This window comes from Protomyctophum parallelum, assembly GCF_964188405.1.
Source record: "Protomyctophum parallelum genome assembly, chromosome: 23".
NCBI classification, from domain to species: Eukaryota; Metazoa; Chordata; class Actinopteri; order Myctophiformes; family Myctophidae; genus Protomyctophum; species Protomyctophum parallelum.
Window position 1 is genome coordinate 9,110,487 of NC_139715.1, and position 20,918 is coordinate 9,131,404.

Here is a 20,918-nt window from a genome sequence, read left to right on the forward strand (position 1 = left end):
CGAGTGGCGCGCTACGAGCTTGTAGGTCTGCTATTTTTGAAAAATCGAAGAACGACTGACATTTTTTTAATCTGATCTCAGGTCAGAATGGGTTAATAATGAAACTGTCAGGATGTAATAGACATTTTTAGAATCTGATCTCAGGTCAGAATGGGATAAACAAGTGAAATTGGAAGTGATGACACAATGAAGTTAGCAGACAAATTTGGAACTGGAACACTACGATAAATGGGCACTTTCTCCAGATTGGCCGAAACTGGGCAACCCACCTGAAAATGTACTGTTTATTAAAGATCTGGTTTAACCAAAATTCTTTTAAATTTCACCCAACTTTTCATTTAACTAGAGCAAACCTCTTTTCTCAAACCTGGGCTCCAAAGGTGCCCCTAAATTACACTCTTAATTTTTTTAATCGGTACGGTACGTTTCGGAAATATGCAAATCTTTTCCCCTAAGATAGATACTAGATAGGGGATAGAATATCAGTTTCCATTATAGCAGTAGTTTCCAAACTTTTTCACCCAAATTGACACTAATTGACCCACGGACCCCCCATTTGAAAAGATATTCCACAGACCCCCATAAGAGAAGATTTTTATGGCTCTAGCAGTGATTCTCAACCCGTTTAATTTCAAGGACCTCCAGTTTGACATGCATTAGTCTACGGACGGACCCCCATTTAATGGCATTTCTATCTCTGGGACCCCCATTTTATCGATGTACATTTAAATCTGAGAGTGTACAAATGGAACCAAATGGACTGGTTAGGGTCCATTTGGTTCCATTTGTACACTCAGAGTTACAGACCCATAAGTGTCCATTTGGTTCCAAACTATCATTTAGCTGGGGACCCCCTGGAACTCCCTCAAGGACCCCTGGGGGTCCCCGGACCCCACTTTGGGAACTACTGCATTATAGGACATGCTGAAAATAACTTCATCCCTATTATTGGGGCAAAGTTCACCATCAATAGCCGATCTACAAGCTCGCAATGTGACACAACGTACGTGACGCGTTGTGAGTTTGTAGATCAGTTGGTTAATTCAATGTTTTCATTGCATTGTACCCTCACATGAAATGGAGGTTTTCAGGTCACTGCATGTGCTCTTGTGCAAGGTGGATTAAACAAACTTAAATCAAATTCAGCTTTGGAAACATTCTTTTATGACTTTGTTGTTGTAGTTTTGTCTGGATTGTGTATACTCAAACAAAACGCATAATCCAGTTAGCAGTATAACACAGTCATTCTAAAGATGATCCATATAATAATAATAATAATAATAATAATATTAAACATGAACAAAGGATTTGCACTGGGTAACTTGCAGGGAGAGAAATTTGCTTCCAAACAAACAGCATTCATTCAAAGTTTATCAGGACAAATATATTACACCAATAAAAATAACGGGAATAGAAATTGCAAAAGCTCTCCCACATAGTTGTATGTTCTAATAAATATACAGGCACTAGTCAAGCTAATCATTCAATCACTCAAATAATAAATTTGCATCAAAGGACTTCTGATTGTTGTGAATTAAATAAAGTATGGCATTGGAAAAGAAACGCCAACTACAAATATATATATTTTTTTTGTGTTTTGGAATGTTATGCGAACATCAAGTATTTCCCATGGTCTCCTGCCAAGAACCAAAATGTTCAACAATAGACCCTTATCACAGCATACATTGTAACGTGTAAACGCAGCTGAATGTAATAATAACGTTAACTGTGGGTGTTTCATTTAGGTTTTTATTGTGTGTGCTGGTATGATACGGGCTCCTGTACTTTGTGGGTGCCAGCCAGGCCAGCCCACACAAGAAACGTCTCAAAGAATCACGCTCACAATTAACATTATTACTTGTTAAAGAAAAAGGCCTTGCCGGTGAAAACAGTCTATTGATACAGTCCAAGTCCTCAGAGTCATTGTGAGAACTGGAGCCACTACTGTGCTCCCTCCATAAGGGAAGAACTCATCGTTCTCTGGACAATGGCTTCAAACAGGAAGTGCAAACTTTGAAAGAAGTATAAAAAAAGAGGGAAAAAAAGAAAGAAAACAAGATATACCGACAAAGCCTTGTCATTTTCCCATCATGTCAAAAAGGCACTTTCGCTCGCAAGCACAGTTTATATTCTCCTCGGGAGAACATGACTCATCCTCTCGATGGGAGGAGGTACTCTTACATTGTCTCAAAGTCTTGATAAATATCCTCTGTTGTCGCCATCCAAAAAAATTAACAAAGGCCCGAAACGGTTCACACCGAAAATGCCCAGGAGGAGTGTTTTGCCCGGCAGGAAACGGAGATCCAGGAAGCAAAAAGGGGGATTCTCTCATTGTGCTGCACTGGGAGGGGTTTCCTTTCCTGCAAATCCATGTGCAGCCCCCGATCGTCTCCGCTCTACTCAGACGCCAGCGGTCCAAAGAGTATCTCAATCAATAACCAAAGAACCAAGTCTGGGAGCCGCCGTGTGTCACCTCACCTTTGCGGCGTTATAATAACAGTGTTTCTCCCCCACGCAGCCCTTCCCCCTAAAAACACAACAACGTCGGGGATCCGAATTGGCCTCGATCGCAAAAGTGCAGTCGTCTTCCCAATTTTTTAAATATCCAAGTCGTCGGGCCGTGCACGGCTGCTGGCCTGACTGCTCGGCCTGTTGTCCTGCTGCTTCAGCATGTGGAACTCCTTCCCGCCGCCGGAGCCCACCTTCTCCGGAAGGTCGTAGCATCCGGGCAGCGGCGGGTGACAGTTGGAGTTCTGGAAGCTGCGCGGGTGCTGCGAGCCGGGGAAGCCCTGGTGACTGTGGCAGTCGCTGCTGTCGTTGTTGTTGTTGTTGTGGTGGTGATGGTGGTCGTTGGTGCCGTCGCCTACGGTTCCTCCTCCTCCGCCTGCCCGCTGGCCCAGCTGGTTCTGCTCCGTGCTGAAGTTGGTCCAGTTCTGCTCGCTGGCCTGTACGGTGTTGTGAGTTTGACAGCACATTTTGATTTAGTTTTTAAGTCGTATTCTTTTGAATAAAACTTTGTTTCGTTTTTAAGTCATGTTGCAGACACCTGAAATAGTCTCGTTGTAGTCGACTAAATCTGAAGTTGATTTGGTCTACTTAAGTTTATTTTTGGTGGGCCGTGATGGCATCGAAATGGCTGATTTTCACTTCGCTGCATGCTGAAAATACTAGCTCATCTACAAGCTCATGCTAGCTGCAGCGCAGTGCTTTCTGAGCTTGTAGCTCAGCTACGGTATTTTCAGGCAGCTCTGAGTTCACAACACGTCGCGGCGTGACGCGCTGTGAGCTTGTAGATCACCTATTTTCGGACACCTGCACACACCCATGATGACTTGTCTTAGTTCTGCTGGATCTCTTCTCCACTAGTCCCCTCCCAAACATAAAGTTTGTCTAGTTTTTATTTGTTGACAAAATTATATTTAGTCTCAGTTTTAGCCATCATAGCTTAGTTCTTGCTTAACCCATTCTGACCGGGCACCCATTTTAGTGTTGGCATCATGTTATACTTTAGCTATTGAAAAATAGCAGATCTACAAGCTCATATCGCGCCACCGAGTGGCGCGATACGAGCTTGTAGGTCTGCTATTTTTGAAAAATATCGAAGAACGACTGACATTTTTAGAATCTGATCTCAGGTCAGAATGGGTTCATCAGACCAGTGTGTGTCCGGCGGAAACCTCGTATGAATCTGATCTCAGGTCAGAATGGGTTAATTTAGTATCGCCTTTTTGCAATACTGACATTGTGCACGTTCATACCTCGATAACGATACGATAGCGAATGCATTTTGCAGTCTTACCTGCTTGTTGTAGTTGCTGCATGAGTTGCCCTTCTCGGCCGTGGCCAGGTTGTAGGACATGGGGGCGGACGGTGGCGGGCAGCCGTTGTAGTATTGGTACGCCACATCCCGGCCGGGGGTCCCCGGGGGGAAGTTGCTCCGCATTTTGTCCTTGACGCGCTTGATGGAGATGTAGAAGAGCTCGATGACGTTGAGGACGATGGAGACCAGCGACACCACCAGCATGAAGATGATGAAGATGGTCTTCTCGGTGGGGCGCGACAGGAAGCAGTCGGTCGTGTGCGGACAGGGGTCGCAGTCGCACTCGTAGCGCGCCACCAGCGTGAAGCCGTACACATACCACTGGATCGTCAGGAACGCCACCTGGCGGAGAGGAACGCAGCTGTGTTAAGGAAGGGACGCTTTGAAGAGGACACGTGTACAGTAACACCGCCATGAAATGAACAAAAAAAAGCCTGAATTGTGAGGGATGTTTCCACACAGTTTTGCTTTCATATCTTGACCACTTAAGCATTATGGCTTGACCTCAAGGGAGTCTTAGTCGACTACCAATCTCTAGTGGATTAGTCAATGTTTATTTTTTCCATGATTTTACTTGGAGATTGGCCTAATTTGTTATATTAATTAACAAATACCGTAGTTTGAAAGAAATACGATACATTTCATGATTTATTTGGAGAAACCAAGCAAGTATATGTTAAATCAGACTGTGTAGCACCCCCCACAGCCCAAATGGAATGATTCTCTATCGCAATTTCACAGTCGGGGACAGCCCTCATGACAAACTACATTACTTAAGTACGAAGCTCACAATGTGTCGCATCGTCATGGTACATTGTGAGGTTGAAGATCTGCGATTTTCATCCCAGAGTTAATGTAGTTAAACTTCTTTTCCCCAAGAATGTGTTCAAAATTTGTTAATACTTTTCATTGGTTAAATGTTTATAAAACCCGCTTACAACCTGGCGTCCCTACCTTGGGCATGTGAAGAAAACAGCTAAAACAAAAGATGGTGATGGCGATGCACTGAGCTACTAGCTAGTAGATCGGACAGCTACTAGCTTGTTGCTACTTTTGTGTGACACTGTCATGCAACAAAGTATACAATGGGGCATTCATTTATGGGAAAATAACTGAGATTAAATATGGAGGTACACATTTTCCCACCCGACAGCGACAATGTCATACACGGTATATTAAAAAGAAAAGTTGGCCCACCTCCAAGACGGACTTGAGGATGATACTGAGGATGTACGTTCTCAACAGAGGCCCTTTCATCTTGATCTTCCCATGGTCCCAAATGCCGTACTTTATCTTGGTGAGAAATCATAACAATAATGAAAATGTAATCAAATCATAAACGTATAAAAGGGAGGAGATGCGGACGAGTATGAACTGGGCCACCAAACGACAAAGACATAAACAATGCTGTAAATATACAACTTCATACGTGTATCAAAGCAACATTACATCAGTAGCACATATTATGAAGTAGTTAGATTGGTAAAAACGCGCTCGCCCCCATTTTCTTCGCTGACCGCTCGCCCACCCCAGATGTTCTTGGGTTTGTTTTACTGAGGCATATAAGGTTAGAAATACGTTTAGGGTTAAGCATAGTTTTACTGAGGTTACGTTTAGGAATAAGGTTAGTTTTAGGCATAGTTTTACTGATGTAAAGGTTAGGAATAAGGTTAGGTAGGCATAGTTTACTGAGGTTATGTTTTAGGAATACCAGATGGCGACCATTCCGAGGTCACCGGATTTTCCCCGGCGACTGTTTGGGGGGTGAATGTTTTGGTAGGTAGAAAAAGCCAGTAGGAAAAAACAGGGATGTGGGCAGGGAAACACCCCTATACTTCTATGATGTCACTGAGCATCCTGAAGGTACCCAAGGACCCCACCCACCTCAGACATCAGCAACATTATGAAAATAACATGAACATAATTGTCCGGGTGAAAATCACCCAGGTTTAGTGTTCTAGGACTAAAAGTAAAACGTGACAATATGACCGACCTTTTTCAGCTCGAGCTTCCTGAGCAGAACTTCCACATCTTCTCCTCTGCCCTGGATCTCCCTCAGCCTCTCCTCCTTGATCCTCAACTGCAAGACACAAAACCTCAATGAAGGTCCCATTTCACAAGTTCTCAAATAGAATCCTTAGAAAATAGCTGATCGGCTATTTTCAAATGCCAGAACTCTACCGTATGTAGGGGCTGAAGTGGTTAATGCATGTTTTGGAACAAGTAACTAAAGTTGTCAACTAATTGTAGTGGATTAAAAGTAGAATATTTTGCATCTGAAATGTAGTGGAGTAGAAGTAAAAGTACTGAACATTGGACAACCTCAAGTAAAGTATTAAAAAAAAAAAAAGTGCTTACGTACAGTACTTGAGTAGACGTACTGTACTTGAGTAGACGTACTGTACTTAGTTACTTTACACCACTGTGTGAGACTAGATCCTCTGGATCTGTGGAACTGGAACTTCATGTGGACAGTCTCAGTTACCGGTATATTTACAAACATTTTCATGTCAAGGGCCGCCAAACTGCTGCAAACAAGCTGTGGACCCCCTATCTGACAGGACTTTATGCCAGGGACCCCCCAGAAGAGAACATTTCTGAACTATGAAATAGGATTAATGTAGTTTCACTGATTGTGATGTCCACACATTTTGGAGCCACGTCGATAACCCCTGGGGGTCCCAGTCAGACTCCCCGGATGTCAATTTTAGAACCCTTGATCTACAGTTTGGCATCGGTCATTACATCATCTATCTATGACTCCAAATTAGCCCGACCCAGAGCTCTATTGACGTCCATTATGGAAGTGAAGTTAAATATTACAAAACGTATCAAACCTAAATATGTGGAAGTACGTGTTGATGTGAGATGCAATACGATGACATGAGTTTGACGTTTTGGAGCAGGAAGGCAGCCAGCCACGTTGGATGTTTATCCCATTCTGACCGGGCACCCATTTTGGTGTCAGCATCATGTTATGCTTTAGCTATTTAAAAATAGCAGATCTACAAGCTCATATCGCGCCACCGAGTGGCGCGATACGAGCTTGTAGGTCTGCTATTTTTGAAAAATCGAAGAGCGACTTGACATTTTTAGAATCTGATCTCAGGTCAGAATGGGTTCATCAGACCAGTGTGTGTCCGGCGGAAACCTCGTATGAATCTGATCTCAGGTCAGAATGGGTTATATGACAAAGAGGACCTGTGTCGGGTCCAAATAAACACAGTCACTTTGTATGATGAATTTGCATCACAAATCAGAATAAACTTTAGAACAGTGGTTCTCAAAGTGGAGTCCGGGGACACCCAGGGTGTGTGTGTGTGTGGGGGGGATGCTGAAAATCTGTTATTTGTGTGAAGCGGCACTATCCTACAGGGTACCCCCTTACGGTCACTGTTTAACACGGTGTTGTTAGACAGTGACACCGTTATCAAAATCTGACCGACGGACTATGATGAAGGCTCAAATAACATTAACCCATTCTGACCTGAGATCAGATTCATACGAGGTTTCCGCCGGACACACACTGGTCTGATGAACCCATTCTGACCTGAGATCAGATTCCAAAAATGTCAGTCGTTCTTCGATTTTTCAAAAATAGCAGACCTACAAGCTCGTATCGCGCCACTCGGTGGCGCGATATGAGCTTGTAGATCTGCTATTTTTCAATAGCTAAAGCACGACATGATGCCAACACCAAAATGGGTGCCCAGTCAGAATGGGTTAATTATCTCTACAATTGGTTTTCGGAGATGTGTGTCGGCTCCCAAACCACTAATCCGTACCTACATTTCTTGTGCACACTGCCAGTAGGTCACATAATGTTTTATATTTTTGGGAAATATTAGTTTTAACTTTAATTTTATAATGGAAGTCAATGGCTGAAATATCAGCCACCAAATACAGAGTCATAAACAGCTCATAGACAAGTGAAACCATAGACCTTCCCAAAGATGGAGGCATAGATGAGACATAGACCACCGACATTCATAGAAAGATCTAGTCATACAACAAAGATATGTATAGTTTCATAGAGGACTGCCATGCACTTTCCCAAACATGCGGCCATTCTTCATCATAGACATCATAGTCTACTCTAGACTTGCCCAAATATGGAGGGGTGTAACGATACATTTTAACAGCGATAAGTACATTTTTGAGGGGCACTAGCCCCTCCTATGTCCAGCTTTGAGGGTTTGTGTACAAACACTGAGGACGCAAAGTGTGATTGGCCGGAATGAGATGATGTATGATGATATGAGCACTCCTCACTCCACACGGCTGTGTACATTTTGATGACAATACTTTTGTACTTTTGTAGACTTTTACTTCTAACAGAGTATTCTTACATTGTGTTATCAGAACTTTTACTCAAGAGTACTTTTTTCCACCACTGATAATTCATTTTCGGTGTCCTTGACATAAAAACGATTTAATAATCGCAATTATTTTTGCGTAATTGTCAATCGTTTCCACGTTGATTATTATTATTTTTTTTTTGTCAAATCTGCCCTGTGCAATTTGTGATTCCGAAGCCTAAAAGGCAAACGGAAATACAATTTGTAACGTTCCAACGTTCAATGCAAAAAACCCCAACACAATCGCAATTATTTGTGTGACAATGAATCGTCAACTTAAATGTGTAATCATAACAGCAGCCCTGCCGCTCACCCCCCCCCCCCCCCGCGCCCGAACAACACGCACCTTCTCCTCCTTGTGCATCAGGTAGAAGACGTGGCAGAGGTAGAGGAGCGTGGGCGTGGAGACGAAGATGATCTGCAGCACCCAGAAGCGCACGTGGGAGATGGGGAACTTCTTGTCGTAGCACACGTTCTCGCAGCCCGGCTGCGCCGTGTTGCAGTGGAACGCAGACTGCTCGTCCCCCCACGCAGACTCCACGGCCGTGCCCAGCACCAGGATGCGGAAGATGAAGAGCACCGACAGCCACACCTGGAAGAGAGATTTTTCTTTATTTGATTATTTTTTATAACAAATCTTTTGTTTAAAATCAATCATCCCTCGTGTGAAGTGAGGGGGCTCCCATAACTGTGGCTATAGCCACGTGACCTCACTGCTTAACCCATTCTGACCTGAGATCAGATTTAAAAAATGTCTATTACATCCTGACTGTTTCATTATTAACCCATTCTGACCTGAGATCAGATTAAAAAAATGTCTGTCGTTCTTCGATTAAAAAAAAAATAGCAGACCTACAAGCTCGTATCGCGCCACTCGGTGGCGCGATATGAGCTTGTAGATCTGCTATTTTGCAATAGCTAAAGCACGACATGATGCCAACACCAAAATGGGTGCCCGGTCAGAATGGGTTAAAGCCAACATTAAAAGTCCATAGACTTGGCTGCCACATGACGGCACAAGTGGGATCCTGTTTTTGAGGGGCGCTAGCCCCTCCTATTGCCAGCTTTGTGTGTGTGTGTGTGTGTGTGTGTGTACCCCATAGCAATGATTCGATCGGCTGGGAGCTTATAAAAAGTGAGGATAAAAAGAAGTGAGGACAGAAAAGTGAGGACGTCAAAAGTGATTGGCCGGAATGTGATGTATGATGATAAGAGCACCCCTCACGTCATTTCTGAAACCAAGACGTTGGAGGGGATAGTGCCCCTCAAAAAACTATCGGCTATTTCAAATACAGTCATTTTATCAAGGCAACACAAAAAAGTGAGTGAGTGAGTGAGTGAGTGGGGGTGCATACTTAGTTTAGACTAGTCATTGGTTAGACATTGGTTAAGGTTAGGTTTAGGTGTGCTGCCCCGTGGGAGGTTAGGTTTAGGGTGAGGGTTTGAGATAGGTTGTAGTCGTAGGACTAATGACTGGTCTAACCAATGACCTGTCATTAGTCCTACGACCAGTGAGTGAGTGAGTGAGTGAGTGAGTGAGTGACAGACAGACAGACAGACAGACAGACAGACAGACAGACAGACAGACAGACAGACAGACAGACAGACAGACAGACAGCGAAAAGGGAGGGAGAGAAAAACAAAGAAAGAGAGACAGAGATGAATGAGAATCCATAGAAAGATGAGAAATATGATGATGATTAGTAGTAGGCTATAGTGTAGTAGTATAGTAGCCTACAACATTAAAGAAAGTACTGCATAATGTTTTTGTATCATTCAGATTGTTGATTGATGGGGGACTGGCTTTAGATGCATACTGACAGACCTTTCCTCCAGCGGTGGAGTATGCTTGGACCTTGTCCAACAGCTTGCCCAGGGCGCTCCAGTCACCCATCCTTCACTCACTGGAGAGAGAGAGAGAGAGAGAGAGAGAGAGAGAGAGAGAGAGAGAGAGAGAGAGAGAGAGACAGAGACAGAGAGAGAGAGGAGAGAGAAGAGAGAGAGAGAGAGAGAGAGAGTGAGTCACTTAAAAACTGCTAAATGCTAATGTTATAAAAAAATCCTGAGGCGAGAATTAGCTAGAGAAAAGTTTTAAACAATACCGAAAAGTGTTATTATTTTACCTCGAAGGAAACATTGATCATATGTATATTAATTTAAACTACATAAATCACAACAGTTCTTTTTTGCGGTTTTCTAAGTTATTTTCTCTCTCTTATTTTACAACTTCAGGCTACGTGTCTGGTCTCAAATCTGGTCTGAGCGGCCAAACTGCGACCATCAGAGTTTATTTCTTGATTTTCTTTAATGTCACGCGTTGGTAACAACTAAATATCCGGGAGCTGGAATCGTCAAATACAGTTCGTAAACGTCTGAGGATTTAAATTGTATTATAAAGCGTTGAATAAGTCAGTCAGTAACTAACCTGGCAGGCAGAGACCCAGTAATAACGGGATCACACGATGTCCGCTTCACTCCAATAAAAAAGTTGTTTTGGGGAGAAAAAGTTGGTCGTGTTCCGCCGAGCTGGTCTGCTGGTGTCAGCCTGAAAACCAGTCCATCGTGAAAGTTTTGTTTGTTTGTTTGTTTTTGTTAATCCAGACACGGACGGGAAAATCACTGGACTCTGACTGTTCAGTTAAAAGAATGCGGTTTCATTCAGTTCAGAGAGTTGTCTTCGTCATCTATTCCTTGACGTTGTGAGTTCAGCTCAGCAGCCTCTGGCTGGCTTCCTCCGCCTCTCTCTCAGTTTTTTCCACCTCTCCAGCGTCTGAACTCTGAACGCATCCAGATGTGGTTGGGGAGGGACCACAAAATGAGACTTTGTCGCCATCTACTGTATTCGAGTGGTATTTCAGCAGCGTTCCTCTGCAGCAGTGGTTGTGGTTCGGGGACCACCAGTGATCCTCGAGACGGTTCCAGGTGGTCCCCAGCTAAAATTATGGAAATTGTGGTCACCAGAACACCGTTTCTGGCATTCTGGGGGAGGACTCCCAGACAGACCCCAGTCACACCACGCTTGGGGAGTCTGGGGAGTCGGAGTATATCCTTCCCACTCCTAAAAAAAACCCTGGGTTCTCACTTCTCACAGTCCTGGACCAGAGACTATAATCACGTTCTATGGATGGCTACATTTTAATTGCATCTTGCAGTGTTGTAGTGGTACTTTTGGGAGTGGGGGGGGGGGGCGGGGACGCCCCATAATAGCCTATTTAGAAACGGGGTTTATTGCCACAAAATATATTTTAGACGTGATTTTAGACGCCCCCTCCCCACACGCGCACGGCGCACACACTACACCACTGATTGATTGATTTAAATATTTATTAACAGTTTGCAGAATTACAGTACATTTTCAAGCACAACTCAATAGAAGACTGTTAACTGTGAGTGGACGACCGCATAAAAGCATTTCTACTTGTTTGACCCACAATTTTCATTTCATCAAAACATTTAGACACGAGTCGAAGTCAACTAGAATTCAAGCAGTCCAATTATCTCAGTGGAAGCACACTAGCCCAGAATATAGAATATATTGGAAGTGAGCTGCGATGAAGAAGTGAGCAAATTAAGTTAGGCTTTTATAATTGCAGGTGCTATGCTAAACGCCGTGCAGATTTCTGCAATGGGTGTCATCACTTATACCTGATGTTTTAGGTTGATTTGAAAACTGTCAAGTAGCATTTCTTCCTCAGCCTATAGTGGGAATAGGCATGCACAAGCCCTGGATATGCACGGGATATCGGTCCTATGCTGGAAAATAGCAGATATGCAAACTCACAGCACACCTCATTCAAGACACTGAACTTGCAGATCTGCCATTTTTGCCATCCAAATGCATTATGGTTATTAAATGGGCCCTAAGAGATGCAGAAATTAACTAGAAAAAGCACAGGTCTCCACCAGGAGGAGAGTGTGATGTTTGTCAAAATGTTTAGGAGTAGGCTAATTTAAACATGTTTGTTTGGGTTTGTTTGTGTGTGTGTGTGTGTGTGTGTGTGTGTGTGTGTGTGTGTGTGTGTGTGTGTGTGTGTGTGTGTGTGTGTGTGTCCATCCAAATACACTTTCCAGTGCAACTAGTCCTTCATTCAGTCTCTCCAGTTTTCCTGTGACCATTTTCCAATATTGGTCTCCGCCAATTAGGACTCCAATTCCACTGCATCCATCCCTATGATGGGTACATCGGCTATATGGGCATTCCTTTTGCTTCCAAGTCCCTCCTTATCTTTCCGTTTGGCGCTTTAATCATAGAAGAGCTCAACTTGGGTGTTTCCAATAAATGGACATCAATGCTTTGATTGTTCTTAATATTTCTCAAACGAGCCTTCACTTTCCTGCAGGTAATTAATTCTCTGGGGTGTTTTGGAACCAAACACATACATATTCAACGTTTCTTTACCTATAACTGGCAGGTTAAGTGCTCTGGAAATATCCTCTTTAATGAAACTGCGGGTGCTATACCCCCATCTAATAGGCACCTGGCTACTTGGCTTTGCGTTGGTGCATCTATCCAAATGGTAGCTGTCTGCAGTAATTCTGTAGCCTACTATTGTCAGAGTTGCTTGCTACACTACTAACTGCATCATGGGATGCTGGCAAATACTGCAGCATGGTCATACTGGGGCTTTTGACACTGACTGAACCACTCCATACTGGTTAACAAGCTAAAAGCAATTGGTTTTGATAGCACAGTGAGCTGGATGCCATCCTACCTGGAGGGGAGAGAACAGATGGTGGAGGTGAACGGAACACTGTCCCCCACACACACCTCCCAGTGAGCTGTGGTGTTCCACAAGGAAGCATACTAGGGACTTTACCGTTCCTAATATATGTAAACGGCTTGTGACTGCAACTTGTTCCAGTTCGCAGATGACTCGGCACAGCTGGTCTCGGACAGGAACAAACTGGATGTTGAAAAGGCCCTCAGCTCTGAACTCGGTAGTGTCTGCACTGTCTGCACATGGCTCGCTGATATCAAACTATCTTTACACCTGGGGAAAAACTGAATCCATTCTCTTTGGATCAAAAAATAATAATCTCAGCAAGGCAGAAGTGCCTTTGAACCTTAATCGTCAAGCCATGTAAAAGTCCTTATTATATTCCTTCATTCCAGACTGTGGAGTCCAGCCTGCAGGTGAAGATGAGTTCTCCAGCACCAGCCAGCACCGTTTCTATTAAACAGGAACCTGAATATCACCTTGAACAGGAACCTGAAGACCATATGGACACCAGTAAGTTTCATGGCCTCGCTTTCTTTATTTTCTTCTGCTCCGCATTCCGCAGAAGAAAATGTGTCTTTCTTTAAAAATTGTACATTGAGCCTTTTCCAAGCATATAAACAATACTGGAACGATAATGGCCACATAAGTTATGTGTAATAATTTTTCACACTATATGCCTTGTGGAGCCATGAGGGCAAATGGGGCAGGAGCTTGTTTCTGTACCGTGAGGCAGCTTGATATCTCATGGTGCGTTTTAACAGCGGGCGACATCCTGCTGTATTTTCCGTATTTGTCGAAGTTAAATAACGGGCCAAGGCGCTATTGTAAATGCACCATTTATATGGTAACAGTTATTTATTAAAAGAAAAAGGTAAGCTTCATGGTAACATCCAGAGAGTTCTGAATAGTAACAGCAAACTCTTATGGTAAGGGGAGGCTGATCTGGCACTAGTATGTGGTGCAGCAGCTGTTTATTGATAAAGATGTGTTGCTGTGGCTTTATATTATTATAAGCTGTCCTGTTTTCAGCTGTTTACTGGTGTACTGGTGTGTTTATGGTTTGAGATTGTGTGCTGTTGGCTGTTATGTGATTGTGCTACATCGATCCAGACTGAAAATCTGTCTGTTAACGCATGCTACACAGAAAAAAAGGGATTTGGCTTTCGCAAAAAAAAAAAACATTGATCATGCTGTAACAGTTGCAGCATGTTTTTTTTTTTGCGAAAGCCAAAACTTGAAGAGAGAAATTGGGCCTGAGACACACCTAAATCACTTGAAGCTTGCACATGTACTGTATATTGGTTCACAACAAAGATACTTCAGTTCTTACCACTTCTGGTCCCTTTGTTTTACATTCAACCATCATCTACGACTACAACCCCTGCATGTCAAATCAAAGTTCTATTCCTTCATTCCAGACCAGTCTGTGGAATCCAGTCAGGTGAAGAGGAGTTCTCCAGCCAGCACCGTTTCTATTAAACTGGAACCTGAATATCACCTTAAACAGGAACCTGAAGACCATATGGACAGCAGTAAGTTTCATGTCCTAGCTTTCTTTATTTTCTTCTACTCCGCAGCGATATCACCTTATGAACTGTATATGATTATTATCTCAGTATATGATGATCATGATACAAAAGAAGAACAATGCAACATCATGATACGAAAGAAGAACAATGCAACAGACACTTTGTGTTATAGTGTCATAAAAAAAATATATATATCTTTCCAATATTATTGTATTTTATTTTGGTCCCTGCTCAATCTCCACGTATTTTCACCCTCAGTTTAACACTGAACCTTCGAGTTAAACTACGGTACCTCTGTCTACAACAAAGATTTATTTTTGAGAGTCCCACACCGGAAATAGCAGACCTACAAGCTACAAGAGTCGCGTCCGCGGCACATATGTGAGCTTGTAGATCTTCTATTTTCGGTCCAGAACGCCGTCATTCAATACAATATACATTAGGCTGAGGAAAGCACAAACAATAGCCCTGATGTATCAACGGATCGGGGCATTTATCCGGAGGAGGCATTTAATAAGTTAATGCTGTCAGACCCCTGGCGGGTATTAGCTAGTGTGCGGGTATTTGCGGTAGTGCTACTATTTAGAAATATATGGCAATTGTTGTTATTAAAGTCATTATTCTATTCCAGACCAGTCAGTGGAGTCCAGCCTGCAGGCGAAGATACATTCTCCAGCACCAGCCGTTTGTCCAGAGCGCCCTGCAGGACGGGGGAAGAGACAGAGACGATTACCCCAGCACCTCCAGGACTTTGATTTGGGTGAGTGAGTGGGTTAGTGTGGACATTGGATCCCCTCATGTGGTGGCCGTGCGTGTGTTAGTTTCACCATTTAAACAAGGAAGAGGATGTGTTTTGTTACTCTTAGGCCTCATCCCACGCTGGGCAAGACCTAAGCTGTAGAGAGGCTATCATTTGTTTTGGGTGGAAGTTGCAGGATTTTGGAGTACCGCTCAAGGAAATTACGTTGATGCTTTACAAATCAGTTTACATTCTCCGTGTATGAAACAAGTGTTGTGATTGGTCGGAATAATATCGTATCCGGGGGAAATGCATTTGTCGGATGTTCCGGACCGACACTTCCGCCGATAGCGTCTCTGCCTTAGGTTGTGACCAGGCTTTTTTCTTCGCAGATGAGTAAGCCTGGGACCGAGGCTAGCCAGACAGACACATTTTTTGAATGTTTACCCTACAGACAGAATCGTCACATGAAATGTATGTCTCCACTTGAGAATGCTCAGAACGCACTGAGAACGCTGTAGTGTATATGCCCAGCCTGTAGGCGGTGCTGCAAAGCTGCCACACAAGCACCCAAAAAGAGAGAAGCTGTGGAGCATGCAGATTGACCGTGTACGGCGGAAACATGCCAGAAACTGCCTAAGGGGAGGAAGAAAAAGGAGCGCCATAACTTGTGCGACATAAACAATAATGGCTTAGTAGAAAACCGACAATTGTGTGGACTGACGGCGAGGCAGAACTTCTGCTTCAGGTCACACTTGACTACAAAGTGACCCATCCCAGTCCTTTTTCTATTCTTTCATTCCAGACCAGTCTGTGGCGTTCAGCCTGCAGGTGAAGAGGAGTTCTCCAGTGACAGTGATTAAAGATGGAGCTGAATTTGAATATGAAGTTGAAGATGACTTGGATCTCGGTAAGTTTTTAATGATCAGTCTTTCTCTTTGTTCTGTTGTAGGTTCTATATCATCTTATCAACAATAAGGCTTAATAATAATAATGATAACTTGGATTTATATAGCGCCTTTCAAGAAACCCAAGGACGCTTAACAAGACAAAAAACAAAAAACAAAACTAGTTGCCAAAAGCCAAAGTGAACAAATGTCTTTTCAGTGCAGACTTGAAAGAGTTCAATGTGGGAGTCTGGCGGATCTCCAAGGGGAGAGAGTTCCAGAGGGCAGGGGCTGCCACGTAGAAGGCTCTATCGCCGAGAGTCCGCCGTTTTGCGTGACGGATGGTGAGGAGTTCCATGTCTGAAGACCTCAGGTTCCGCTCAGGGGTGTAGTCCTTGAGGAGGTCAGTCAAGTACTGTGGGGCAAGGGCATGGAGGGATTTGTAGGTGAGGAGGAGCAGTTTGTAGTGAATGCGGAACTTAACCGGGAGCCAGTGGAGGTGTTTGAGGGTGGGGGTGATGTGCTGCCAGCGTTTTGTGCGGGTGAGCACTCTGGCAGCGGAGTTTTGCACGTACTGCAATCTGTCAAGGGACTTCTTGGGGAGGCCGAACAAAACACCGTTGCAGTAATCCAGCCGGGAGGAGATGAATGCATGGATTAGGGTCTCTGCAACAGAGTCCGGGAGTGAGGGGCGGAGTCTGGAAATGTTTTTGAGGTGGAAGAAGGCAGATTTAGTGACAGATTTGATGTGGGATTGAAAGGAGAGGGTAGAGTCCAGGATGACACCCAGGTTGCGTACTTCAGGGGATGGAGAGATGGAACAGCCATCCACCTGGAGAAGAAAATGTCCAATCTTCTCAAGCTGAGCCTTGGGACCCATCACCATGAGCTCGGTTTTGCAAACCTCACACCTGACCGTAGTATGCAAATTCGGGGGCGGGCGCCATTTGAAGGACGGGTATAGCAGATCAACAACAGTGCATCAGCACTCCCAACAATGAATTTAATCAATGTTAAAATCCAGCTTCATAATCTAGCCTACTTGGAAAAGGTGGACGGTGGACAGATTCATAAGGACAAATTGTGTTTAAGTAATGGCGCTGGTTCATATATATTGATCTGCTGCCTCCCAGGCAGAGGAGGCAGCAGATCAATCAGCGGAAGAGAACGATATTATGGCAACTGCGCGGTTGAGCCCACTTTTTGTGCAAGCTGTGAGAAGTGAGCGCACTACACTGTCTCTCTGCATTCTATGATCATATAGTTTACTGAGACACTACACTATGCACATTGTAAAAGCTTGTAAGGAACAAAAAGTCCTGTGTGAACTGTTTTTTTTAATTATTTGTCAGTGGTCCCCATCGAGTAGACGCGCAGATGCACGCTCAGTTCCGACACATTGTTTATTGATGATTAAGCCCTACAACATAGCAAAACATGTATTGCTAAATGTTGCTTTTAGTTTTTAAAGAGCATACACAAATGTCTACCAACGTTAATTCTGTGTACGTGCATATTCCATTTTGGGTCAATTTTCTTTGAAAACTATTCGTTACTGACATCCCTATGTGGAACGGTGGATGGATCTCACTATATATTACATCCATCGAAAAGTAGCTAATACACACCCACACAAGTGCCTCCCGATAAATCACCGCCACTTAAAAAGCGACTGAGGTTCCGAAACACTAAAGCTAAAATACTTTGAACTATAGGTATTTCCACTCACCAAACATCCATTATTGTGGCTAACTGGTGGATTAAACAGACTAGGCCTCGATCAACTTGAATAATGATGCTTAAGAAATTATAACATTCATGTTTCTTCAAATCATGTTATGTTATAGTTTTCATGAAACATTTCTTTGTTTTACCTCAATCTCTATCACAGATGTCTCAACTGCCCAACTACCAATGAAGAAACCTACCTTCTGTGACCAGTGTGGGAAAACATTCACAACACCCCAGAGTCTCAACGTACACCAGAGGACTCATACAGGAGAGAAACCTTACCCCTGTGACCAGTGTGGGAAAAGGTTCAGCATAAAGTATTATCTGACAACTCACCAGCGAACTCAGACAGGAGAGAAACCCTACCATTGTGACCAATGTGGGAAAGGTTTCACTATAAGCACAACGCTCAGAAGAGAGAGAATTCATGCAGTAGAGAAACCCCACCAGTGTGACCAGTGTAGTAAAAGGTATCGCAGAAGAGCTGAACTGAAACGTCACTATCAAATTCATACAGGAGAGACAAACTTCCACTGTAAGTGTGGGGATAAGTTCAGGACGAGAAATCTTCTTAAACGTCATGCGAAATTCAGGTGCTATGACCTCCCGGTAGGGCTCCTCACTGACAAGCATACAACAGCAGTAGCAAAACCGAAATGTGCATGGTTCCCATGGTTATAAAATTAATGGAAATATTTTCTGGAATTCTGGATTTTTCTTTCTGTTTTTCCTTTAGAAAAGTATAAATCTGTTCTTTTTTTGTTGCGTGATGCTCTCCTGAGTATAACTCAAACACGTGATACACATGCAACAGCAGATAATGTTGTCCAGTGCTGTTTCCTGAATTACATTTGAGATTGGTGTCCTACATTAAATCGCTTGTTATTAGAGCGATGTCCAGGCAGGCTGGTCACATGATGATGCTTTCCCTTGACGACAGCCAATTATCACTGAACATAATTTTGCAAATGCCTTCTTGGCATCTTACAGCGGATTTATGGACATTGCAGAGGCTTTCAAATATGAACACAAGCTGTTTACATTTGTGAAAAGTTTAACTTTTCTAAATAAAGTTAAACGGCATAAAGTTCCTGTGGAGTTCCTGTGGAATCCAAGAGATTATACAGTCATCTTGCTTTCTTGAAAGCATGTCACAAATATCTGTGTATACAGTATAACTTTGCTCGAGAACTTGCCAATCTGCCAATCGGGCTTGCAAAGGACGGGTGAGGTCAAGGAGAGGTTGACCTTGAAGTTGACCCTCCAGATCCGAGTCTAACGGTCCTCACAGAACTACGTCCTTTATGACAGTGGTACAATTTATATTGTAAAATCAATGTTAATTTAACTCTCAGAGTTACAGACCCATAAGGTCTACCATTTAGCTGGAGACCCCCTGGAACTCCCTCAAGGACCCCACTTTGGGAACCACTGCTTTATGATACTGTCCACGAAGACAACACCAAAGTGAATAACACCTGCGTAGAATAGAGCTAATGGCACTGTTGGTTGGGTGAACTAGGAAGCAGAGCAACTATTCTCAGAGATGAAGAACACCTATTTCCTCAAGATGACAACCGCATCCACCCACTTTTTTAATGCGGGACATTCTCCACCACCATTAAAATGCATCAGTCAACAAAAGATTTAATACGACTGAATGTGGATGTGACGCCTAATGTGAACTAGAAATGCACTCTGTCGAGCTGCCAACTTGCGCTTTGCACACAAGTTGTCATGGCCTACTTAAGAAGCTCTGTTGTTTCAGGCCTGAAAATATAAATAAAAAAAAAGGTCAGATGTTGCTTCTCGCCCTCAGGGCGTCTTACTGGTGTGTTTTTTGCTTATGCTGTTTGCTTCCATATGTGTGACATTTTCTTATGGCAAAGATATGTGCCCTATGGTTAATGATCGAGGCAAACGAAGAAAGACATAATCTTTCTAGACTGTAAATTCAGGCCACTTCTCTCTGTCCACCTCCAAGGTAATATTTTGTGTAATGTAACGCCTCTAGAGAAGTCTATTAAGGCTCCTATTTGGGGAAGCCAGTTATAATCAAAATCTGTATTTCTTAATAGGAGCTGTGGAGGGAATGACCGGTAGATAGACTAATTGGTAATATTATTGACTGTTGATAGACTGCACTTACCGTAGGCCTATATATTTATTATTAAAAAGTGAGGAGTTTTGGTTGACTGCAACTCTGCAAGTAGTGAAACCATGTTGCAACTTTCTGCCCTTTTAATATTTTGTCATGTAATTTCTCATATTGTCCACTAGAGGTCTGTCTTGCTTTTAAAATTGCTGTAAATAAATTATAAATGTTGAAATTGCAGATATGGTTGGAACTATATGCAGTTATTAAACACCATGTATCACCAGTGTTCATCAGTGCTAGAATAAAATAACTAAGTAAAAGTACATTTACTCAAGTACTTTGCTTAAATACAATTTTAGGTATTTTTTTGTTTTTACTTTACTGGAGTTGTCAATACTTTTTCTTCTACTCTACTATGACTCGTCAGATCATACCACATCTACATCAAGCAGAAAGGTTTCAACATTTTAAAGTGTGAACAGATTGGTAGTATGTCTGGAATTAGATAATCTATCTATAGTTTCTTTGCATTGTGTGGATGCAGTGTTGGATGCAGTCAAGTCTGTTGAGATCTGAGTATAAAATGTACCTAAAAGGACCACATTTTACACTGTAGGCAGATATTGGGGCCAATTGTAAAATGTAGTTGTAACGTTTTCCTATATAACCAACCGACTCCTTTTAATACACCGGCCATTTTAAATTAATATATAAACATTTAAAGATAATTATGAACACTTATCTGACTACCATTCAAATATGTTCACTGAGATGGATAAAAGTAAGACCATAATATTGAATTTAATTGAGGGCGCATTGGTGGAGGCAATTAGTCACATTATTAACATATAGCTGAGAATGAAATATATTTCATACAAAGAATGCAAAGACAGACGTGAATAAAACTCAACAATTTTATTTTATAATTCAAACATCAACAAAGTTAAGACAATTTAATATAACAATATAAAAGTGGTAAAACAGAATATATACATGTAGTATCAGTAGAATCACATCCATAAATCACATTCAAAT

The 20,918-nt window shown here is 42.8% G+C and overlaps 2 protein-coding genes across 2 annotated transcripts; one reads left to right on the plus strand and one right to left on the minus strand.

Moving 5' to 3' along the window:
* Window positions 1-1,141: 1,141 nt before the first annotated feature.
* Window positions 1,142-10,911, minus strand: LOC310854430 (gap junction alpha-1 protein-like). The gene is made up of 7 exons (XM_083759076.1): window positions 10,604-10,911; window positions 10,004-10,082; window positions 8,525-8,770; window positions 5,814-5,900; window positions 5,018-5,113; window positions 3,800-4,162; window positions 1,142-2,945 (listed from the first exon to the last, which is right to left on the minus strand). Exons 2-7 carry the CDS (start codon window positions 10,070-10,072, stop codon window positions 2,598-2,600), a joined length of 1,209 nt encoding a protein of 402 aa, XP_083615202.1. The 5' UTR covers window positions 10,073-10,082; window positions 10,604-10,911; the 3' UTR covers window positions 1,142-2,597.
* A 2,383-nt stretch (window positions 10,912-13,294) lies between these two features.
* LOC310854450 (uncharacterized protein) lies at window positions 13,295-18,478 on the plus strand. Its single transcript, XM_083759109.1, has 4 exons — window positions 13,295-13,409; window positions 15,060-15,188; window positions 15,973-16,077; window positions 17,946-18,478. Exons 1-4 carry the CDS (start codon window positions 13,319-13,321, stop codon window positions 18,464-18,466), a joined length of 846 nt encoding a protein of 281 aa, XP_083615235.1. The 5' UTR covers window positions 13,295-13,318; the 3' UTR covers window positions 18,467-18,478.
* The last annotated feature ends 2,440 nt before the right edge of the window (window positions 18,479-20,918 follow it).

Coding starts and splice junctions, on each gene's coding strand:
- LOC310854430 (XM_083759076.1), bottom strand. CDS start 10,072: ATGGGTGACTGGAGCGCCCTGGGCAAGCTGTTGGACAAGGTCCAAGCA. Junction 5,901..8,524: donor TGATGCACAAGGAGGAGAAG/GTGCGTGTTGTT, acceptor TGTGTCTTGCAG/TTGAGGATCAAGGAGGAGAG. Junction 2,946..3,799: donor GCAGCAACTACAACAAGCAG/GTAAGACTGCAA, acceptor AACACCGTACAG/GCCAGCGAGCAGAACTGGAC.
- LOC310854450 (XM_083759109.1), top strand. CDS start 13,319: ATGAGTTCTCCAGCACCAGCCAGCACCGTTTCTATTAAACAGGAACCT. Junction 13,410..15,059: donor TGAAGACCATATGGACACCA/GTAAGTTTCATG, acceptor ATTCTATTCCAG/ACCAGTCAGTGGAGTCCAGC. Junction 15,189..15,972: donor CCTCCAGGACTTTGATTTGG/GTGAGTGAGTGG, acceptor CTTTCATTCCAG/ACCAGTCTGTGGCGTTCAGC.